General features: G+C 34.7%; 2 protein-coding genes, 1 non-coding gene and 1 pseudogene across 12 annotated transcripts in view; 3 read left to right on the top strand and 1 right to left on the bottom strand.

Annotated features, from left to right (window-relative positions):
• The window catches only part of CENPK (centromere protein K), a 31661-nt gene extending 28980 nt beyond the window's left edge, over positions 1 to 2681 (top strand). For 4 of the 5 annotated variants that reach the window (XM_020910354.2, XM_070476758.1, XM_070476759.1 and 1 more), the window contains one exon: positions 1874 to 2681. In XM_020910354.2, coding sequence (XP_020766013.2) covers positions 1874 to 2032 — 159 coding nt within the window. In that variant the 3' untranslated portion in view covers positions 2033 to 2681. The remainder of the gene's footprint in view (positions 1 to 1873) is intronic. The other variant, XM_070476761.1, reaches the window with a different exon arrangement.
• A 2610-nt stretch (positions 2682 to 5291) lies between these two features.
• LOC110148397 (WASH complex subunit 3 pseudogene) lies at positions 5292 to 6629 on the top strand (annotated as a pseudogene).
• Positions 6630 to 6732: 103 nt separating this feature from the next.
• TRNAW-CCA (transfer RNA tryptophan (anticodon CCA)) lies at positions 6733 to 6804 on the bottom strand. The gene has a single exon. It is a non-coding gene; the product is annotated as a tRNA-Trp (tRNA).
• A 2413-nt stretch (positions 6805 to 9217) lies between these two features.
• Positions 9218 to 24511, top strand: part of ADAMTS6 (ADAM metallopeptidase with thrombospondin type 1 motif 6) — a 288202-nt gene continuing 272908 nt past the window's right edge. For 5 of the 6 annotated variants that reach the window (XR_011491254.1, XM_070476751.1, XM_070476749.1 and 2 more), the window contains exons 1-2: positions 15810 to 16078; positions 22934 to 23306. Coding sequence is in view for 5 of the 6 variants with exons in the window: in XM_070476751.1 (XP_070332852.1) it covers positions 23210 to 23306 (97 nt within the window). In the remaining variant the exon portion in view is untranslated. Of the gene's footprint in view, positions 9574 to 15809; positions 16079 to 22933; positions 23307 to 24511 lie in introns of those variants that run through there. The other variant, XM_070476750.1, reaches the window with a different exon arrangement.

The following is a 24511-nucleotide window of genomic DNA, read 5'->3' as shown; positions in this document are numbered from 1 at the left end:
TTTTTTTAAAATAAAGATTGTCATATGTGTGGCAAGTATTGACAGTTAACTTGGAAATACATGTGTAATTTTTGAATAGTGCACTATGGGATACCATATAAAGCTTAGATTTAGGAGCCATTACATACCAAGGCTTGTATTATCAATGATAACTGTAAACTAAATTTATACTGCTGTTCAATGAAAAGTAAAATAATATATACATATTCACTTCAAAGTAGGATTTTTAACATTTAATTATTTCTGGCATTTAGTAGGATTTTGATTGATATTATTTTATATAGCAATGAAAAGTTAGATTTTAAATTATATTAAAATTTGAGCAAATTGCTCTAAAATGGGAATAATATCTTATTCTCTTATGATCATACCTAAAATAAATGAGACCAACAGCTTTTTTCTCTAGGATGTGGTTCTTGAAATAACTAAAATTAGGGAATTCCCTGGTGGCCTGGTGGTTAGCATTCTGGGTTTTCACTGCCACAGTCCATGTTCAGTCCCTGGTTGAGGGACTGAGATTCTGCACTGTCACAGCCAAAAAAAGAAGAATAATTAGCTAAAATTTATGACAGATGAAATTTTACTTTAAGAATTGGAATGTTAAACAAAAATTATGGTGCTGATATTATCATGAAATGTGATTGAGATGAGAACTTAGTAGTTTAATTATATTTCTATGACACTTTTACTGTTGTTAGCTGTTAAGTCGTGTCCAACTCTTTTATGACCCATGGACTATAGCCCGGCAGGCTCCTTTGTACATGGAATTTTCCAGCAAGAATACTGGAGTGGGTTGCCATTTTCTTCTTCAGGGGATCTTTCCAACCCAGGGATCGAACCCATGTCTCCTGCATTGCAGGCAGATTCTTTACTGCTATGATATAAATTTAATTTTTCCTTTTCTGTGTTTCTTAAAATAATATCTTAAAAAAAATAATATCTTTAAGTTAAAACTTTGGCATGGCAGTTCAAAGATATGGGTTGTAATCTATTATCTTTTACTAATTATGTACCCCTTGAGGAATCTTTTAACCCTTATGAATCCTGGTTTTGTAATTTTTGAAGGCACTTTGTGGGAACTGAGGAGGTAGAGTAATAATTGATACATATTTAACATTTTTCATTATATCTCATAGAATATTAATGTTTAAATATTTAATGTGTGTTTCTCACAACACTTTTCTAATGCCCCGAATCTGGGAAAGATGAATCATTCTCAGTGCATATTAGCATCTTTCTTGAGCTTATTTAACCACAGAACCCTGTTACTCCATGCTGAGAGTATTGCTAGGGAGACCAATTTCATGGAATGTGGTTCAAGAAATGTTAGTCTTATATAATTTACTACAGGTATTGAAAACTTCTCAATATCCTTAGTGAAGAGATCAAAGATGTTTGAGATAATTTGAAGGAAATAATGATGATAGAATTTTTGTTTTGAAGGTTTATCAGATGAATAAGTGGCTTTGAGTGGAGGGGGAAGATTGGTGTTTTCTATTTCCCTGAAATATTAAGATGTGTACAATTTTTTGAACTTTGTTTTTCAATTTGAAGAAATGGTTATAATCAAATTTCTAACATAAATTATTAATATTTAGAGAAGTGGGAGAATTGTAAATGCTTTTTAACACGTTTTTAGGAAATGTTTTAAAAATTCAGAGGCAAAGATTCATTTTAAAGCTATTTCCATTCAGTAATATTTGTAGTTTTTTAAAAAAGAGAATCAACTATTTAATACATAGAAATTATGATTAAACAATTATTCAAAGAGAAAAGAGATCAACATTCTTTGGTTTAAGAAAAAAACTGTTTTAATATATGTATCAATTTTTTTTTCCAAGTAAGATATATCTTGAATGATGTTTTTTCCTAGATTCTTTTAAATAGATTATTTGGTGTTCCACATGACCCATATGTCAAAATTAGTGATTCTTTTTGGCCACCTTATATTGAGCTGCTCCTGCGTAATGGAATTGCCTTGAGACATCCGGAAGATCCAACCCGAATAAGATTGGAAGCCTTCCATCAGTAAAAAGGTGGTGTTTTTTTCACACAGTACATAAAGAATCTTGTTGTTCAAGGGTAATGGAAACACTGAGAATTACTTGGATAAAGAGCGTTATTTGCTAACCAAAGCACATAATATAGTCCATTTTCCTTTCATGCTTAAAATGACTCATGCTGCCATCTACTATTCACTTAAAAATGATAGCTTCATAGTCAGTGCTTTGTGTTTTCAACTGAGTTGACAAGAATAAGTAAAAAACATTCTAGACTTAATCATTATAATACTTTAAATATACCTTACTTCTGCAGTATTCTTTGGAAAATTCTTTGTTAATTATATTCCTAATGTAATGTTTTTCTCTTAAAATATATGCCAGTTTATTTTATGCATTTCAAGTTCTATTTGGTGCTTACATCCTTTAAATTTATAAATTATGGTGAAAGGCCATAATTTGCTGGAGGTTAAAAAACTGACTTAGTATCTTAATGTATAATGTAGCATAATTTTTAAGTATATAGTACATCTGTTCCATGTATACTACAATATTTCTAGGTTTGTTAAAAATTGGAATATTAAAAAATAATGAATAAAGGTAGCATGAAAACTATTTTAATGTGTATTATATTACAAGTGATATATATATTAAACCTTTCTTGATTCTGTTAATTACTAATGATATTGTGTTCATAAAATTTTTTTAATCCTCTGTGACATTTTTGTAAATAAAATTCTCATTTAAAATTCTTTAGCTTTTTTGGGGATGTGGCATGATATTTTAATAAATAGACTTTATCATAGGTAGATAAGTGACAATATAATTAAATAAGTGACAATATAATTAAACTACATATATGTATAAGTATATACATATAACTAGAGAATTCCAAACACTTTTTATATCATTAGTTTTCAGAGTGGACTTGGTGTATATTTTTATTTTTTGAAATTGATTTCTACTGCATTATATTATTCAAGTTTATTTACCTTGAATACTAAATCTCTCTTAAAACAGGCAAAAACTTCCAAGTATACCGTGTCCCTTTTGTAGAAAATACAAATGCTGTTACATTTTAGAAAACTTGCAAGTTCTTTTTCAGGAAGCTGACATACAAAAATACCTTACTAGAATACTCTAGTTGAGATTCAGAGGAATGAGCAACTTAATATTCCTTGAAGTTACTAGAAAAAGGAAAATGGTGGTGGCAGAATAAGTTTGACAGTATTTCTACAGAGCAGATAATACTGTTGTTTGTGAACTTCTCTGTGTTGTGAATTACAAAAATCAATAGATAAAAGCAGTAAACAATTTGATGATTTATTTGATAAGTCTTGATTTCACATTTATTAAGTTGGATCTTTTTACCACAGCATCTTTTGTAAAATTTTTTTTATATAATTTAATTTATTTATTACTTTTGACTGTACTGAGTCTTCATTGCTGTGCGGCCTTTCACTTGTTGCAGCAAGCAAGGGCTCCTCTCTCGTTGTGGTGCACAGGCTTCTCATTGTGGTGGCTTCTCTTCTTGCCGAGCATGGGCTCTAGGGTGCATGGGCTTGTGTAAAGTTTTAAAGAAAACTATGATGATTGCATCCTACTTTTTAATTTGCTAATCCAGCCTTCTTATATAGCACAGTTTTTTGCCCACTTTTCATCTCAATCATAAACAAAGTAAATTACAGTAGAATTAGTCTTGATTTGTACCCCATCTAAGCTTACAGGCCTTGAAGGGGTTTTTTTGCTGTTGTTTTTGTGTGTGTGTATGGTTTTGAGTATGTTGGAGAAAATGTTTTAAGTTTTTGAGAACTTGTATGTAGGGGCCATCACTGTGGATCCCAGGAACATTAAGAGGGTAATGAGTATTATGAATAACTGTCCTCATAAATGTTATAAATTAGATGAACTGGACCAATTTTATGGAAGACACAACCTACTAAAATTCACACAAGGAAAAATCGCCACTTTGCATAAGCCTATATATTAAAGAAATTGAATCAATAATTATTAAACTTTAAAAACAGAAAACATCAGACCCAAATGGTTTCACTGGTGAATTCTGTCAAATATTTGAGAAGAAAATGATGACAGTTCTGTACAATCTGTTCCAAAAAATAGAAGCTTATTCTTTCTATGAGGCTGGCATTATCCTAATACCAAAACCAGACATTACATTATCCTAATACTAGAACCAAAGACTTTTTAAGAAAGGGCAACTACAGATATCTTTTATGAACACAGGCACAAATATCCTCAACAAAATAATCAAATTCAACAATATATTAAAAGAATTATGCACCACAGCCAAGTGGTATTTATTCCAAATATTCAAGACTGGTTCAACATTCAAATATCAATTAATGTAAACCATCATATTATCAAAATAGAAAATAGAAAAATCATACAATTACACCAGTAGGTTATTAAAAAGCTATGTGACAAAATCAAATACCTATTCATGGTGAAAGCTCTCAGCAAGCTAGAAATAGCAACTTCCTTAGCTTGATAAAGAGCATCCACCATCTTGTACATTATTACTTATTCTTTTAAAAAAAATTATAGCAAATGTACAGCTAACATGCTTAGTGGTGAGAAACCAAATGCTTTTTCTCTAAGATCAGGAACAGGGCAAGAATATGTCCTCTCACCAGTGCTATTCAGCATTGTACTGGAAGTTGAATAAATTTATATGGAAAGACAAAAGACCCAGAATATCTGCCATATTGAAGAAGAACAATGTGGAAGAACTGACAGCAACCTTAAGATTCATTGTAAATCTGTAGTAACCAATATTGTGAAGTTGGTGCAAAATCAGATAATGGATCACGGCAACAGAATAGAGAGCTCAGAAGCAGACCCATACAAATATGATCAGCTAATCTTTGACAAAGAGGAAAGTCAATCCAATGGAGAAAGCTCTGTCTTTTTCAACAAATGGTGATAGAACTGTACATGCATATGCAAAGAAAGAAAGCTGGGCACTGCTATAGTGACATTACACCTTTAAATTAACTCAAAATTAATCATAGACCTAAATATAAAATGCACAACTACAAAACTTCTAGAAAATAATATAAAATCTAGTGTGACTTTGAGTTTGGTGAAGACTTAAAAAATTTATAAACTGGATTTTATTAAAATTAAAATTTTTGTTCTGTTAAAAACAAAGTGTAGAAAATGTTTGCAGAACACATATACCAAAAAGATAAAAGATAGAACTCACCAAAATACAGAAAACTCAACAATAAGAACAAACATCCCAGTTAAAAAGAGGGCAGATTACCGGGTTGGGCGGGTCGGGCTGGGGAGGGGTTTGGGGGTGAGCCCTGGGTCCCCCACCTGTTGAGGAGATGGATGAGGATGGGCTCCCTCTCATGGGCTCAGGCATAGACCTGACTAAGGTGCCAGTTATTCAACAGAAAAGAACGGTGGCGTTTCTAAGCCAGTTTGTGGTGCACACTGTACAGTTCCTCAACCGCTTTTCTAGTTTGTGAGGAGAAACTAGCAGACCTTTCTCTTCGTATCCAGCAGATTGAAACAACTCCCAATGTTTTAGATGCAAAGTTATCATCTATCCCGGGCCTAGATGATGTCACATTTGAAGTACCTCCTGTAAATGTCACTAGGATCACAAATGGAACATACTCTGAAGCCACTTCAGAGCAATCACAGCAGAACAGTTTATAAGACTCTGGACCACAGGAAAGTGAAGTAACACCAGAAAGTATCTTAACTGTAGCCAAAGATCCAAGATATGCTAGATATCTCAAAATGGTTCAAGTGGGTGTTCCAGTGATGGCAATAAGAAACAAAATGATATCGGAAGGACTAGACACAGATCTTCTTGAGAGGCCAGATGCTCCAGTGCCTGATGGTGAAGGTGAAAAAAACAGAAGAAAGTTCAGATAATGAATCTTCTTTTAGTGACTAAGTTTAATTTTCATAACAATTACATATACATATGTGAGTGTACCTTTACATTCTATAAGAGAGCCTGAACTGTAATTAGTTATAACAACATCAAGTGGCTACAGATCTGCTACCAAGCTTCCTCTGTGTTAAAAAAAATAGAGCATTTATAATATATATTAAAAAAAAAGAGGGCAAAATGTCTAAACTGACACCTGTCCAAACAAGATAAACAGCAAGTAAGAAGAAAAGATTTCCACATTGTATGTCATCAAGAAAATGCAAATTGAAAAACAGTGAGATACCACTAAACACCCATCAGAATGACCACATGCTGACAGTGTGGAACAACAGAAACTCATTTATTGCTGGTGGGAATGCAAAATACAGTCATTTGGGAAAAAATGTACTAAGCATACTCTTACTATGCAGTCCACCGATTATGCTTCTTGGTATTTACCCAAATGAGTTGAAAACTTAACATTCACACAAAATCTTGCACACCAATTAGTTTAGCAGTCTTTTTCATGATTGTCGAAAATTGGAAGCAATCCAGGTGTTCTTCAGTAATTGAATGGACAAATCATGGGACAATGGATTACAATGGCTTATTCAGATATGAAAACAAATGAACTGTCAAGCCCCCAAAAAGGATGAAGGAAACTTAAATGCATATTCCCAAGTGAAAGAAAAGTGAAGTCACTCAGTTGTGTCCAACTCTTTGCAGCCCCGTGAACTGTAGCCTACCAGGCTCCTCTGTCCATGGGATTCTCCAGGCAAGAATACTGGAGTGGGTTGCCATTTCCTTCTCCAGGGGATCTTCCCAACCCAGGGATCGAACCCGGGTCTCCCGCATTGGAGGCAGATGCTTTAACCTCTGAGCCACCAGGGAAGCCTCTGAAAAGCCTACATACTGTATGATTCCAGCTGTCTGATATTCTGGAAAAGGCAAAAATATGAAGACAGTTGAAAGATGATTGATTGTGGTTTTAGGGGATTGTTAGTGGGTAGGGCAGGAGGGGTGGGATGAATAGGTGGATTACAGGTGATTTTCAGGGCATTGAAACTATTCTTTATGATAAGTCTATTGGTGGATACATAACATTATGCATTTATTAAAACCCATAGAACTATACAAAAAAATGAATCCTGATGTAAACTGGACTTTAGTTAATAATAATGTATCAATATTAATTCATCAGTTTTAACAAGTGTAACACCAAATATAAGATGTTAATGATAGTGGAAACTATGCGCAAAGGAAAGGAAGTATATGGGAACTGAGGAATTGGGGAAAGATTTTTCTTATTGATTTTAAAAAATAAACATGAAACGGTTTGTGGTGTTCTGGTGGATGTTATTACATCTGCATGAAATATCTATGAGTCTTTAGCCATTTTGTAACCATTTGGAGAGCTGCCATGGAAGAATCTGGCATATTTAGTGTGGCAGTATCTCAAAAAAGTAACAAATCCTGATGTTATTGAACCAGGTAATTGACCATAGAGCTGCGGTACTAGGGAGCATGATTTACAAGAAAATGCATTTTCCTTCTGAGGCAGATTTTGTTTGTTTTTTGAAACTGAAGGCATTCTACCAATGTAACCAAACCATCAAATGGAACTTTAACTTGCTGAAATTAATTTTATGAAACAGTCTGACAAAGACTTTAAAATGGGTATTTTGAGGTTGCTGGGAGAAATTAATTTACATTGTAATACAAAAATAGGAACAAATGAAACATCATTTGGTTATAAATAGGAATTAATTGTATGTCCCATATATGATTAAATATAATGACTTAAATACAGATTCTACAAGTAGGATAAACTCTTGATTGGATAGAGTTACAGATTGAATTAGTTAATTGAAAGATAATTTGAAGAATTCATCCAGAAAAATTTAAAAAAATTATGAAGAGCAGATAAAAAAGAACAAATTGAGGCACTTCGACATAGAAGTTCCTGCTGGAAAGAATAGTAGGAATGATAGATGAGCAATATTTGAATAGATAATAGCTGAAAACTTTTCTGCAGAAGAACTAAAAGCCTCAGAAAAATGTACACTGAATACTGTGCAGGATAAGCCACACTGTGAAACAGTTTATAAAGCTGTAAAATATCAAAGAAAAAGAATTTTCAAAGATACTAAAGAGAAAAGATAGTTTACAAAGACAAAAATAGCAATTACATCATTCATTTGCAAAAATAGAAGGGCTGAGGGGGTCTCTGTATGGTTTCTTTTATAAGAAGACTCATCCCGTTTATGAGTGTTTTATCCTCATGACCTAAGCATCTCCTCAAAGCCTCACCTCCTAATACAGTCACATCAGGCATTAGGATTTCCAGAAGTTGGGAGCAATCAACTGAATTGAATGTCGTTGGGAGTTCAAGTGAGAACTAAAAAATCGACCACAAAATTTGTCTGCATGTATGTCCAAAAAGGGCTTCCCTGGTGGCTCAGAGGGTAAAGCGTCTGCCTACAATGTGGGATACCTGGGTTCAATCCCTGGCTCGGGAAGATCCCCTGGAGAAGGAAATGGCAACGCACTCCAGTACTCTTACCTGGAAAATCCCATGGACTGAGAAGGCTGGTAGGCTACAGTCCACAGGTGGCAAAGAGTTGGACACGACTGAGCAACTTCACTTTCACTTTCATGTCCGAAAAAATCATTATTTAGGCTGCACTGAGTTATCTTGTTTGAAGCCCATCGTACTTACTCATTAAATTATGTAAATTATTGCAGTCCATCTGTAACTTTATTGAGGGGAAGAACCTTGCCTTTTATTTTTATACTCTTGCTCTCTGCACAGTGCTGAAGAGTAGGCAGTTGTTATTGGCATATCAGGGTCTTTGCTATTGTTGTTCAGTCGCTAAGTCATGTTGGACTCTGCGACCCCATGGAACTGCAGCACACCAGGCTTCCCTGTCCTTCACTATCTCCTAGAGTTTTGGTCAAACTCATGTCCATTGAGTCAGTGATGCTATCTAACCATCTCATCCTCTGTCATCCCCTTCTCTTGCCCCCAGTCTTTCCTGGCATCAAGGCCTTTGCTGTTAGCTCAGTGATATTCTTTGACTTTTTCTTCTCCTTTCTGAATAATAGATATTTGTATAATACAGTTAAAAATAATTGGTTATACACACACTTTTCTTAGCAAGTTAAAAAAAAATCCTGCAATTGATCTCATACTCAATAAGTTAAATAAAGAAAGAAAAGTTAAAGTGAAATTATTTTTTTGTCACTATCTGTAGTAAAAAGTTTTAGATATAAAGACTGACTGAAATTATAAAATAAAACACAATACATGAATTTTAGTGAGCTTTGCTCACCCATAATGTATCATTATATTGCTGATTGCAAATTTAAAATATTTTTGAAATTGCCAGGTAAATGCTAACAACAAATCACAGTAATCTTTTCCCCTTTTTTATAAAGTTGCATTTTTAAAAATTATATAGAGATTAAAATTAATACATACCCATGTACACTCAATACCCTGAATTAGTAGCTGTTAACATTTTGTGGTAATTCAAGTTGTTTTTCAAACAGAATTTTATAGATTAGCTGATGCTCACTTTGTACTCCTTAATTCTATCCTCTTTCTCTCCTAGGTAAGTATGATCCCTGAGATACTATGTTCTTCCTCTGCAGCCTTTGGTAAGTTTGAGATATATATTTAGTGTTAAAAATATTTATAATTAAAGCTTTATATACATATAGTCATATATCTACATCCTATCCCAATTTGAATCATAATGTATCTTATTGCAGTATTTCAACTTAATGTTATATAATTTATCCATGTTGATGTATGTGCCTTTAGTCCATCATTTAACTGCTATATAATACTCCAATGTAGAAATAGATTACAACTTTTTTTCCCCTATTGATAGCCATTTTGGTTATTTCATTTATTCACTGCTACAAATAATGTTCCCTTACTTATTATTGTGGATGCTCATCTGCAAGAATTTCTTAGGGTTATGTATTTAAAAATGAAATGGTTGGGTCAAAAATGCACGTCTTCTTCTGGATTAGATATTGCCAAATTTGCTCTTTGTGGTGTTTGCACTTAATTTACACTTTCATCAGCAATATATTAGATGTCACCTCACACCAGTCAGAATGACCATCATGAAAAAATCTACAAACAATAAATGCTAGAGAGTGTTGAGAAAAGGGAACCCTCCTACACTGTTGGTGAGAATGTAAATTAGTACAGCCACTATGGAGAACAGCCTGGAAGTTCCTTAACACTCTAAAAGTAGAGCTACCATATCATCCTGCAGTCCCACTCCTGGGCATATATCTGAAGAAAACTGTAATTCAGAAGGAATCATGCACCCCATTGTTTATTGCAGCACTATTTGCAATATTTAAGACACATAAGCAACCTAAATGTCTATTGACAGATGAATGGATAAAGAAAACATGGTGTGTGGGTGTGTGTGTGTATGTAAATACATATATACAATGGAATACTATTCAACCATTAAAAAGAATGAAATAATGCCATTCAAAGTAACATGAATGGATTTGGAGATTATTATACTAAGTGAAGTTAGATAGATGAAGAAAAATATCATACAGTATCATTTATATGTGGAATCTGAAAAAAGAGTTGCAAATGAACTTATTTATAAAACAGAAACAGGCTCACAGACATAGAGAAAGAACTTATATTTATCAAGGGAGAAGTGTAAGGGGGGAGGGATAGATTAGGAGTTTGGGATTGACATATATACACTGCTATTTAAAATAGATAACCAACAAGGATGAACTGTGTAGCATTAGGAACTCTGCTCAATATTCTGTAATAACCTAAATGGGAATAGAACTTGAAAAAGAATAGAGACATGTACATGTATAACTGAATCACCGGAAACTAACACAACATTGTTACTCAACTGTACTCCAGTATAAAATAAAACATTTTTAAAAATAATAAATAATTTTTTAAAAAGAGGAAAAAACCCCAAATATTATATGTCCAGTTTGCCCAGTCCTCCCAAACACTTGATATTATCAAATTGTAACATTTTTGTCACTCTGATGAAAGAAACATTTCCATTTCTATGATTGCTAGCAAGATTGAACATTTCATTACTCATTTATTGGTCCTCAGGTTTTTTTCTCCTGCTACTTTCCTGTTTATACCATTAAAAAATTTTTTGACCTGTCCCTTGTATACTCTTGCCTGGAAAATCCCATGGACAGAGGAGCCTGGTAGGCTACAAGTCCATGGGGTCACAAAGAGTTGGACACGACTGAGTTACTTCACTTTCACTTTCTATAGATTTGTGAGAGTTCTTTCAATATTCTTGATATTTATTATGCTTCAGTTATATTGTTAAAATTTTTCTCCCACTTTCTGGTTTATGCTTTTTAAAATGTTTTAAAATTTTTCATTAATAAGTTTAAACTTACCAATCTTTTCCTTTATTGCTTTGAACTTTTGCACATTACCTAAGAAATCCTAGAGTAGTCTTTCAAAGATTAGAAGATATTTATTTTAACTATGTCAAATTCAAATCCAGTCCTATTGAAAGAATAAAATGTTTTGTATAGAAAGTGTATGGAATCTGGTTTTAATGTCTGTGAGGTAAATTTAAAACTCATCATCTTTAGAGATAGTCACCTGCTTCAATTTAATAATTTCAAACAAACACAAAATCAGAATTCTTCATCTCATTTTTTTCTGAAAATACAAGAAAACACAGTAACTTTAAGACATGGCTTGATTTTTAACTAAAAAAATTTAATTTATATGCTAATAATACATTAATAAACTACCTTACAATTTTTATTACCCTTAAAATTCCCTTGGTCCTTCTTCTCTGACTCTCAATCTCTTCTACCTTTGTTTTTCAGTCTCTGAAATGAATACACACATGTGTGCAATATATGTGTGTAGGTGTACAAGTTTCTTCCTCTCCCATATTTCCATTCATTTCATCTTTGATTTCCTGAAAGTGTCCATTTATTTGCATTTAATTATATTTTTAAAACTGATAGCAGAGATATTTTTAGGTAGGGAGATTGCTATCTATTCCACTTTGCCCATAATCTTTATTTCTTTTCAAAATTTTAAAATTAATTTTTACTATTATTTTTTAAAGCCAATGTGTCTCCCACTGAGAAGTGAGTGCTTTGTATACACTCTTTTTATATTCCTTTCCACTATGGTTTATCACAGAATATTGAATATAGTTCCCTGTTCTATGTAGTATGACCTTGTTGTTTATCCATTCTACATATAATAGTTTGCATTTGCCAAACTCCCATTCCATCTCTCCTCTACCCCGATTCCTCCGTCATTTTAAAATGAAATGGTGAAAAGAGAAAGAAAGCTGGAGCAAAAACTTAACGTCTAAGAGTAGGGGATTGTTCGTTATAAAAATTAAAAAAAATTTTTAAAGAATTCCTGTTGCAACTTAAATTCAATTCAGGGTTTGATTTAAATTTGTTACATATAATTCAGCTAAAAAATAGTGTCTGGGTAGTGCACTAAAACATTTCCATGCTAATGGAAGTGGTATGTATAGTGTTAGGAGGGCAAAATATTATACAGTGTTTACATTGCACGATAAGGAAGGCATGTGCTCTTAGTCGCGTCCAGCTCTTTGGGACCTATGGGCTGTAGCCTCCCAGGCTCCTCTGTCCATGGGATTCTCGAGGCAAGAATACTAGAGTGGATAGCTATTCCAGTCTCCAGGGGATCTTCCTGACCCAGGGATTGAACCTGGGTCTCCTGCATTTCAGGCAAATTCTTTACCAGCCTAGCCAGCAGGGAGGCCTGATAAGAAATGAGGGGGATCCAACAGATTAAAAGTTACATGGTTACACTCGTAGCTTCTTTTTGTGAAAATACATTAGGATAACACTTTCATCAAGATATATTTATGTACTTTTATTTATGAATATTCTACTTCATTAAAAGTTCTTTAAAAAGAAGACATAAGAGATCAACCTCATGCAATGTATAGATCTGATTCCAATAAGTTTTTTTTTTTTTTTTAGATTTCTCCAATAAGTTTTTTAAGCCTTTATTTGCCATTGAGGAAATCTAGTACTTAATGAAATTAAGGGATTGGTGTTTTAAGTTAGTAGTGTAGTAGTGGCTATTTTTTTAGTCCTTATATTTTATATTTTAGAAATACAGTAAATATTTAATGAATGAAATGAGATGTTATCTGAGTTTGGCTTTAAGGTAATCTAGTGGGGTGGAACCAGTAATAGGAAAAGTGGACATGATTTGATACTTGTTAAAACTGGATAATGGATACATTGGGATTCATTGTACTATTTTTCTGCTTTTGAATGTGTGTGAATTTTCTGTCATATAGTGAAAATGTACACACACACACAGAGTTAAACTGAGAATTCATCATTTCTTATGCTGATAATTTTTTACCCTTATTCTTGCTATTTTTCTTAGGTCATTTGAAGGATAGGATGGGAATTTCTTGGAAATTTTTCATTACTCTGTTTAGACGCAGGATGGCACTCTTTGAATAAGTAATTAGCCAAAGTCCACCGCTCATTGAATAAGCTCCTTTCCTTTACAGTACTGATGTTTCCGAAGGCAGTTTGTCTTAGATGAGAGTAAAAACTTTCCAGTCAGCCTATAGACATGATTACTGCTCAAACCTTAACTTTAAATTTTCTCTGCTGGCTGTGTCCACTACCAGGTTTTGAAAAATTAAGGATAAGTTTCAACTACTATTTCAAAGGTGGTTTGATGCAAAGCCAGCTCTGTGCCCACTCTTATTTTTAGTATTTACATTTATTGCTAAGAGATTAGCCAACTTGTATTCAGCTCAGTTCGGTCGCTCAGTCGTGTCCAACTCTTTGCGACCCCACGTACTGCCAACTTGTATTTTTGATGCAAATATCTATCTATATATCTCCATATGAATCATCTTTATTTAAAACTGTCAGTTCCAACCTCAGGTCATGTTTCTACATTTTAAATGGAATTGAGCCAGACATAACTGATTGAGGTCAAGATGCAAACTATTGACTGTGGACAGATGCTTTCCCCTTTCAGTCCTCAAAGAAGAATAGAAATAACTGTATTCTTGGATGTTCTCAGTCTGATTCATGCCTTCTTTAGCCAACTATTCATGTATTCACCAGAAGTATTACACCTACTACCTCCGGTGTAGGAAGAAAAAAAAAAAAAAATCAAATGAGCAATAGTGTTAACAGAAGCTTGAAACTTAAGAGCTGGTATTCAGAAACGCCCTCCTCCCCATCACCTTCCCTCCGGTCCAATTCCCCTTTCTGGTTCTGGCCATCGGAAATTGACTTGGCATTAACAGCGAACTGGAATTTCGAGGCGTCAATTCCCAGCCTCCCTCCCCCACCCCCCACTCCCCTCCCCTCGGAAACTCTTAAACCTCTCCCTACCCTCCTCTTAACGGTAGAGACAGATAAATGATGCAGCAGATTACACCGCTGAAAGGCAACATTTGTCCTGAGCTATTCTCACATTTTTTTCCTGTTTCCGATTTGTGTGCCAGACTTTGTTTGCTTTCTTAGGACATGGAAAACATATTTGGGCATTTCACTCACAGTTTAATGCCAGTGGCTTTTCCCCAGCAAATGAAAGTGAAAGTGCTACGTTGTAGCCTTGTTTTATCCTTAAAGTGTGGACGGGCAGCTGGTGTGTATGGAGTTGGTGGGGGAGGGGTTGGATTAGGAAACTTGAAGAACCAGTTTTCAGGTTTTGTTTGTTTATCTTGAGATAGCAGGAGGGTATCTGTCCCCTCCCCCGACTCTGGGGTCTGATTTGGGATTTATTTTCATTGGGGCAGTCATTGAAGTTTCATTCAATATACTGTCTTAAAAAAATATATACTTGTAGCTTTCCCCGGTTGCACTTTAAAACACCATCCAGTCTCACCCTCATCTGGAAATAATGCAAGCTTCTCTCTCTTCCCCCGCTCTCTCTCCTCCCCCACTTTTTTTTTTTTCTTTTAAAGCCCCACATAACCTGAAGTCAGTAATCAGATGGAAAATGTGCTGGTCTTAGTTTATTTTAGTCTACTTTCCCTTTTGTTGGCAATTTTGCTTGTTGAGGTATATTAAGGGGGAGAAAAAGCTCACACACAGGCATTTTGTGCACTTGTAGCTACCGAGTCTTGAAATCTGCCACTGATTGATGTTTACTATCGTTTCCTCAGAGACACTGTTTATGTGAAACTTTTAACATTGTTGAGCGGACTTTAAAAAAAAAATACACGAAGGATACCAGAGATCTTAACAGTGACATTAGTTCATCTAAAGCCATTCATCCTCCCTCCCCCTTGCCTTTTCCAAGAAACTACTAATCACAAACCAAGCTAGAATTTCTAAAAAGAGGTTAGAGGAAGAGGAGGAAACGAGGCGGAGTGGGGAAGGGGATTGAGGTGAGAAGGGCCAGGATCTCTCTCATTCACGGGGTGGAAAAGTTGACATTGTCTACACCCTTCTGAATGGCTGGTAGTTGGTTACCCCGATTGTACCTCCACCTCCCCTCCCCCTCCACGTGACGGCCCAGGACACATGCGCACCCGACGCAGCCCGGCACATCTGCAGACTGACGTCAGTGTGCTCTGCCTCTGAGGAAAAGCTGCCAAAATTTTCTACTGCTGCAATTCAAGTTGGCTGGGGGCCGGTAGTGAGATCTAGGGCTACTTCAACAAAACTTTGCTGCCCTTCCTGCTCTTCTTGTCTTCTTTTCTCCTGATACCTTTTGATGCTCTTCACATGTTATTTGCATAGCAAAGGCACTAAGCTGTCCAGGAAGAGAGGGCACCACTTCCACCCCCAATAAGTCTTTTTTTTTTCTTCCTTCCTTTCTTTTTTTTTCTTTCCTTTTTTTTTTTTTTTGGAGGGAGGGGGTGCGGGAGAGAAAGGGGGTTTGCAAAGGCAGCATCTCAGGATGATAGCCTGGATGTATTGAAGGCATCTTTTTTTCTGCCAAATCGGAAAGTCCGTTCTCTAAAGCCCGGGTTAGCCAGACTATAGGGTTTTATTCTGGCTGCAGAATAACTAACTCAGTGCTGTGGCTTTGCAAAGGGGGGCAGAAAAAAAGAGGAGAGGGAGTACGTGAGTCGTCCAGTGCAATCTCTATTGTTTGAAACTTACTTTTTATCAGAATTTGAAGATGAAAACGGTAAGGAAGAGTTCACAATATTCAATGAAACCGGTTTTTTTAAAATTAAAACTTGTGCTTTGCTTGTCTTCCGAATAACGCGTAGAAAACTTTTTTCTGTGTGTGCTTTTTTTTTTTCTTTTTCTTTTTTTTTTTTTAATGGCAATGAGTGAGCTTGACTGAACTCATTTTACAGATAGAAATCTTTTAACTCCAGACTAGTCGGGGGTTGGAGAATTCTGGGTCTTGCAAATATTTTATGATGCACAAAGAAATATATGTTTATTATACAAATAGACATGTTTTGTGAATTATGACTTGATTATGATTTTTGTGGTCTTTGATCACCAAGTAGTAATTGGGAAAGTAATAATGATGTGATTTTAATCTGGTTTTCAGTTCTTAAAAAAAGACCTGCATTTTACAGTTTGAAGTCAGTGTCTTAAGTAGTCAGACAAGTGCATATTTTATGCCTGGGCTCAGAGGGCAGAATTAATGTGCTAGCTATAGTCCCGATGCTCTAGATATGTTAAGCTCTTAATAGGCTAATCAAAGAGATGGAAACGTGTGTTTTTGATTTACTTTTGGCCACTTGGGACATGGTAGGCTCATAACCTTCTGGAGCCTTGAATATCGGGATATGTCCGTGTGTATGGTATATGGGATCAAAGTTCAGAGACTGGAGAGGGGATTGTGCTGGAGGGGTTATTGGAAAGCTGCCTTCAGATAGTGTTTACTATAATTCCTGTCTTTGGTAATTTCTTTCCTTGTTGTAGTGGAAGCAGAGAGAGGGAGAGAGTGAGAAAGCGCACTGAGAGGGAACAAGAGAGTGAGTTTCTTACTCTTGTTTTTATTTGAGCTGCCGGTGCAACGCGTTTGGGCCAAGTGCCAACTGTCTGGGTCACACGCGTTTTATCCAAATAGATTTAGCGCTGCTGTCTGGAAATGGGCTGCTGAATGTTAACTTTAGGATCAACTCAACCAGGGCAGCTCAGACTGTTACCCTCTGTCTGGGTGAAGTGGGGTGGGGGTGGGGGGGTTGGAGGGGGGGCGAGAGTGAGCAGAATGACGGAGGAAAGGGGAAACTGAACTATTGCTTGGAACTTTTAAAAACACACTGGAGTGTGATTTTCAACATACTCTTATGTTCAAATTTCTCAGACAATTTTTTTTCTTTCCTTTTTTAGGTTATGTTGATTAGACTGAAACTTAGATGTGTGAATGACAGCTCTCAAAATTCATGACAGGAAAACAAATGTAACATAAGACTGGTGTAGTTGAAAGGAAATTGGGAAAATTAATTTTGGAGATGATTGTTTTCCTGTGTTTTGCCGAAGTGGTAGCTGCAGTTCCAGTTTATATTAATTTAGTGTTTATATGTGATCATTGGTATTTTAGATTTTTGAAGAATAGCTATAGAGGCAAATAAGCTGATTTCAAACAAATCAACTTCATTCAATTTCTTACAAATGGCAGCAAATGAAATCTGTGTTGTGGTATGAATAGTTTTGTGATTCTCAAGGGCAAAACTCTCTAACCTCAAGACTTGAAATACTTTAATACTTTTCATGTCTGAGCCATTGCATGTACGATTAATTATTATTCTTGTCTATTCTTACTACTTCCTCTTCATTTCCTTAGCAACCATTAGTAGTTGCTGGTGCTTTGGGATAGTCCTCTATAGTCCTCTATGCCAAATCTTATGCTGTGTGTGACTTTTGTGAGAGAATAAAGAGAGTTAACATATTAAGAGAGTTGATAGCACATTCTCTGGAACATTTCTGGGGAGAAGAGTAAAAGGTGGAAGAAGTGGATAGCTCTCTTGGTTCTACTAAAGGATTATCAACATTTTGAGCTAATGTCAAGAGAAAAAGGTGTTTCTGTTTTTCAGGAGAGAAGTTATAATACAGATAACATATTTAACTTGCCACCTGGAAAAAACAGTTGGGCACTATATGTAATTTGGGACTTGATTTTTATAGAATAATATTGTGTAATTTTGCTTTTGGCTCATTTGCTTTTCTTGTTAGGTAAGTTTTAAGTCTCCTTAACTACACCTTTCCTTGGAAAGCAGTCTCACAGAATTTATAAATGACCTGTAAACTTTTGTATTTCAAGCCTTAGCATATAATGGTGGTGGTTTTGTTGCTAAGTTGTGTCTGACTCTTGCTACCCCATGGACTGCAGCCCGCCAGGCTCCTCTGTCCATAGGATTTCCCAGGCAAGAATACTGGAGTGGGTCACCATTTCCTTCGCCAGGAATCATGCCGACCCAGGGATCGAATCCGTGTCTCCTGCATTGCAGGTGGATTCTTTACTAATTGAGTCACCAGGGTAGCTAAATATTTGTTGAATGAATAATTGGAAAATGAAATGAGAAATTAATTTTCGCATATAAAAAAGTAAGTACCTGAAGGAAGTGTAGTATTATTGCTTCCTCAGTGAAGACGAAATCAGCTTTAAAAATATAATCAGAATTAAGATGAATGAAAGAAGTCAAGAAGGATGTTATATGTGTTCTTTAGCTTCATAACGATAGTTCTTGAGAGGAAATTATTACCTTGGCTACTCCTAAATCATTTGAGTCGGAAGTACAGATGATAGAGGAAAAAGACAAGCAAGTACCCTTCAACCAGGGTGGACTAGTGAGGAAATCAGTAAAGTTTAAGTTGTTTAAAATCATTTCTCCTTAGTGTCGCTTTGATTGATGGAAGCAGGTAAATGATCCTTTAACTCTACTGATTGGTGCATTTGTCTTAGGGGAAAAAGTTATGTAAAATCAATGTAAAATGGAAGTTTTGATTCTGTTTTCAAATTTAAAGTAGTTGTAAGTCCAGTTATCATGACGTAAATTCTTTACTCTTCGCTCTAATAGATAATATGACCTAGTTGATTCCATCATCATATCCAACTGTTCCACATTCTTAAGGGATGGAGGAACATGAAACTCCTTGAAGGAAGGCCTTTGAAAAATGATGAGTCAGATATTGAGGAGAAGGGGACTAATATTTATTTAACTATTGAGGTGAAGCATGTGGACACTTTACATCATGTATAATCTAATCTCTCAGCAAGCCCTTGTAAGGTAGATATCATAATCATGTTATTATAGATGAGGAAACATCTATTAGAGTTAAGTAACTCACAGCTAAAACAGGACTCAAAACCTTTTGTATTTTCCACAGCATAATGCTTCTGCTGTCCAATGTAAGGACATTATGCTTTTTGGATAATTATGCACTATTTTAATATTAATCTGAATTTTGGAAACTATATCTGGAAAAGTTAGTACCTATACATATTTGCTTATGATGTCCAGATTAAATTCTCCAGTAGGTGTCAGAAAGTAAGTTCAGCTGTTCATTTTTATTGCATAGGTGACTAAGAGTGGTTAGATATATTAGTTGTTGTTGGCCTTAATTAAACTTGAGCCCACTAATTTACTTATTATTAAATTTCTTCATTGGCACTGGAAGCTTGAAAAATGTGAGGAGGGCAGGAATGAATGAGAATGGAGAAAGAGACTGAAATTTATTGAGTGCCTATGTGCCAGATACTGTAGCCAATGGTAGAACCAGGACTATAGCACTGGTTTGTTTATCTTCAAAACTTCTGCTCTTTCTATTATGCATCAGTGTTCTTTTTTACTACAAGTTCTTAAATCAAATGTTAGTGTACTTTTGGCCAGGTAATTCATACTGCTTTTTCTCTGAATGTTATACTTGCTTACTTAACTTGGGCACTTATAAGATAGTGGTAGTAATGGTAAAGTAGAGGTTAAAAAACTGTGAAGAGCAGGAAATTTCTCAAGGGGAAAAAACAGTTGTTTCCTAAACCTGGCTCATTATAAGTTTGTCAGTTTTAGAGCCTAGGAAAATAGGAAAAAAAAGGATAAATATGATTCAATACAAATCTATCATCACTTACTAGAAATTAACTCAAATATGTTTATTATATATTCCTCTTTAAAGGAAGATTAAAGTATATGAGGGACACACTTAATGTCATATATTTTTATGCCCAACACTCAAGTAATCTGAAAAAACAATAACAAAGAGTAAATGTTTATGAAGCATCAGTTAAGCAGTTGGAGACTACATAAATAGGCTGGGAATCAAGATAACTGGATTATTTTCTTTACTGTTGACCTTGTACAACACAGGTTTGAGCTATAAGTCCACATATACAAGAATTTTTTTTTCAATAATAATACTATAGTACTACACTATCCTTGATTAGTTGAATCTATTATGGAGAAGTCGCATATGTAGAGGGCCTCCTGTAGTTTATAATTCACATTTTTGCAGAAACTGGGTACTGCCCACTCACATTATTCAAAGGTCCGTTGTGCTGTTATTGAATGATGGTGTAATTTAATCTCTTTATAGATTTTTGCCTGGAAAGAATATATAGTGCCTGTTGTTTTGCCTAAATTACTGTAGAAGAAATTTTGAGATAAAACAGTTATTGTGTATCAAGTTGCTTAAAATTTCATGTTAATTAACATCACTTATGAATATTTACTTTGATACTGGTCATATGCAATTGCTATTGAATATTAAGTTAGAATAATTTTAAATGGAAATGTGATATAATAGAAAGAATTTAGACTTTAAAGCCAGATAATCTTATATATGACTCGGTGCCCTGCTGTTTTCAAGTTATGTGGCCACTATGAGCTTCAACTTCTTTATCTGTAAATTAGCAGCTGTATTAGTTATCAGTTGGTGCAAAAATTATCACCATAAATTTAGCAGCTTAGAGAACACACATTTATTAACAGTATCTGTGAGTCAGGAACCTGAGCATGGCTTCCTCTGTCTTGTGCTTCAGAGTCTCTCAAGAGGCTATAGTTAAAGTGTTGGCAAGGACTAAGGGCACCAGTGAACACCTGAGTGGGGAGGAATATGCTTATCCGCTCACATATTCAAGATTTAGTTCCTTGCAAGCAATAGCATTGAGGGCTGCATTTCTTAACCAGTGATTATCTGAAGGCTGCCCTCAGTTCCTTGCCATGTGAGCCTATCCATATGGCAACTTGTTTCATTAAAGTCCAGTAAGGGAGTCTACCGTTAAGACAGAAGTCAGAATCTTTTGTAATCTAATCATGGAAGTGACATCCTCTCACTGTTGAGGTGTTATATTAGTTAGAATCAAATTACTCCAAGGAAGGAGGTTACAAAATGGCATGGGTATTAGGAGGCAGGATCACTGGGGCTATTCCTCACACAGGGGCAATAATACCTACTTTATAAGATTGTAATGAATATTAAAAGGAGTAACATATATTTAAAGTTCTCTTTGTTTTTAGACCTGACCTTAAACAACCTTTCTAGATAATACCTGTCTTCTGCATAGGAACCAAACTTACTATCATTACTAATAATATTTTCCATTTTTTCTTGCCATCTATACTTTGTGGAATCTGTTTCTTTAATTTGTAATGATTGCCCCCAGAAACTTGACTTGTCAAATTCTGTTCATCTTCCAGGGTGTATCTCAAATGTTATTTTTTTTTCATAACATTTCCTTCACCTATCTTTCTTTGACTCATAAGTCATCCCCTTCATCTGATCTCTTATAAATACTTTTGTAAGTTTATTATGGCATATGTCAGTCTGTGTTGATTTTTTTCTTTTTTCTTAGGTTATGATTGCCTAAAGATTGTGTCTTAATCTTTTCTTATCTCCATGTTGTTATAGCATCATTTTTAAAACATATAAGACAACAGTTATTGATTGGTTGAATTAGTTTTTCACGGTTTATCAATTTAATAATTTATAGACACAGACTTAAGAAACTTGAAATGATTGTGGGTTTTTTATACATTGTAATAGCCAATATTTCTAGCACTATAGGGGATGAAATATTCCAAATAAGTTAATTTTATAGTTAACCTTTTGAATATCAGATATTTAGCTATAACACAGTCATATACACAATATGAACTGTTAAGCTATGTAAGGACCATTTGTCTCTACCTTCAATGGATTACTTTGGGTTTCTAAAGCTACTTTTTGGTTTTTCCTCTTTTTTTGGTTAACTTCTGTTGTCTTTACTGAGCTACTTTTTAGTCCTTTTTTTGTTTCCTTATTCTAAAGTGCTGTGTGCTAGAAACTCAGGTAGCCAATTACGCCAGTGTTCTGTGTAAAATGTGAAATCATGGCCTCTGAGTGAAGTTGTTAAGTCAGAAGAAAAGTACATGAGATAGGACATGAAATCTGTTGTGTTACCTGAACTGAATTTTTAAAAATTCTTTTCAGAAAACAAATTACTTTTCTTTATACTTATATTCTAGATAAATTGTCTCATATGTGTTGCTTTATGAGTCAAAAGATTTTCAGATAAAGTCAAAGGTTACAGTAAATATGCTTCAGCTTTTCAGAAGTTTAATTTATGCTACTGTCTGAATTTTCACAAATAGCTGCTTAATACCACTGTGTATTTGTAGATCTACTCTCTAAGAAAAAAATGATAGTCAACAAATCAAACGCTAGATAGAGGTATACTAAATGTTAAAGAATACAGTCACATACTGTTTATCACTTTCATAAAATGAACTTTGTGAAGTCAGCCTGGTTTATATCAAAAGGTTAGTCACTATACATTGTTATTTTCAAAGTTTTAAGAAGAGAATTTTTATGATCCTGTTTAGGTTCCTTCTTTGATTATTAAGTAGCTTTGGTATTATCCTTCTAAACATTTAGGTTTCCAGTTTGGTACTTAGTCTTGTGAATGTTTATTTACACTATGAAGGACAACAGTGGTCTGATTTAATTATGTAATTTTGTAGTATATGTCCTTTGGCAAGCATTCTGCAGTATTGATCTGTCCATTCAGAATGTTTATCAATTAACCTTAATTTTTTTTTTCTAGGTTAAAAAATGGCCATACTTTAGTGACTATTCAGCCTAATGCCCTGCTTATGAAAATTTCCATCATTCTTTTTTTCATTTTGGATTGAGAAAATGAATCCAAATATTGAAGCAAGTACGAGATGTTGGGAAAAAATACCTGCTAAATAGTGGAACATCTAATAACTAATCTGCAAGAAGTTGTAAAGAAACAAAATTGTTATGCTTCGATTTTGGTATGGTATTGACTCTCTAGAACATAGGTAGCCCTCTAAAAAATCATCCAGTTTTCTAAATTATGGAAATTTTGTGGAAGACGTTGACCTGGATTTTGAGCCTCGTCATGGCTTCATCGGAATTTCATAGTGACTACAGGCTTTCATACAGTTCTCAAGGTAGGATTCCTGCTTTTGAAACTGACAAAAAAATATTGCTATTAATCTAACAAGGAAAGATTCTGAATATTTAGTTGAATGAACATTTTCTTTGAGATGTATAATGGTAGGAGCAGAGACCTACTGTGTCAATTCAGTGCTAGTTTCAGCAATGTTCATGACTATAATAGTCTTTTAACTTTTCCTACTAGTATTTAACATCTAGTGCATTTTAGAGTTGACTGGTCTTCCTTAGAAGACCCTGGCCTCTTCTTCTGATTCTTAACTTTACTGATATACTCATTGTCAGGGTTTACAGTAAAGATCATGTTCAAAAGGAATCCAAAAGTTATTGCTATAGAAGAATAGAAACCAAATTCTGACATAAGATCCTTGTGGACCCTGAATATAAAGATGTGTTTCCAAACTTAAGAATTCTGATCTAAGGACTAGAAGCTAGATAAAAGAATTAGAAGAAGTTCAACTTGTCAAGTTCTAATCCATGTTTGAAAGTCGCTCAGTTGTGTCAGACTCTTTGCGACACCGTGATCTATACAGTCCATGGAATTCTCTAGGCCAGGATACTGGAGTGGGTAGCCTTTCCCTTCCACAGGGGATCTTCCCAACCTGGGGATTAAAGCCAGGTCTCCCGCATTGCAGGTGGATTCTTAACCAATGGAACCACAAGGGAAGCCCATAATTTTAGTCCATAAAATTGAACTTTTTGTCATAGAAAAGATGTTACCAGAGGTCCTAGAAATGAAGATCATTTTGTTTTCCACAGACCAGTCCAAATCTTAAAGAGTTATTGAAAGCATACGTTTTTGAATTGTCCTCCCATGAATGTATAGTAACAGATCTTTTTTTTTTGTCCTGATAAGCCAGATTTTCAGGACCATTATGGATTGATATATATATCTAAGAAGTCCATATGTACAAAATGTGGCTCTCAAATCAACAAAGCCATAGCATTTAATATAAACTGTTATTTATAAGTGAAATAAGTATTATTTTTAAATTTTTTTCCATTTGGTCATGGTTTCATGGGAGTTTATATTTGTGGATGAACTTCATATTTAGACAGTGAAGCAGTGTGCAGACATTTGGTTCTGCCTTAGGGATAAACTTAGCTAAAAGAAGATATGGTTAAGAAGGTAAATTGGTAATATTTAGTGCATCTAAGTGAGGGAAATATATTTAATAGTCTTCTGAATTTTATATCGATC

Source organism: Odocoileus virginianus, chromosome 14, assembly GCF_023699985.2.
Source record: "Odocoileus virginianus isolate 20LAN1187 ecotype Illinois chromosome 14, Ovbor_1.2, whole genome shotgun sequence".
Lineage (NCBI taxonomy): Eukaryota > Metazoa > Chordata > Mammalia > Artiodactyla > Cervidae > Odocoileus > Odocoileus virginianus.
This window is presented reverse-complemented; position numbering and strand designations above follow the sequence as displayed.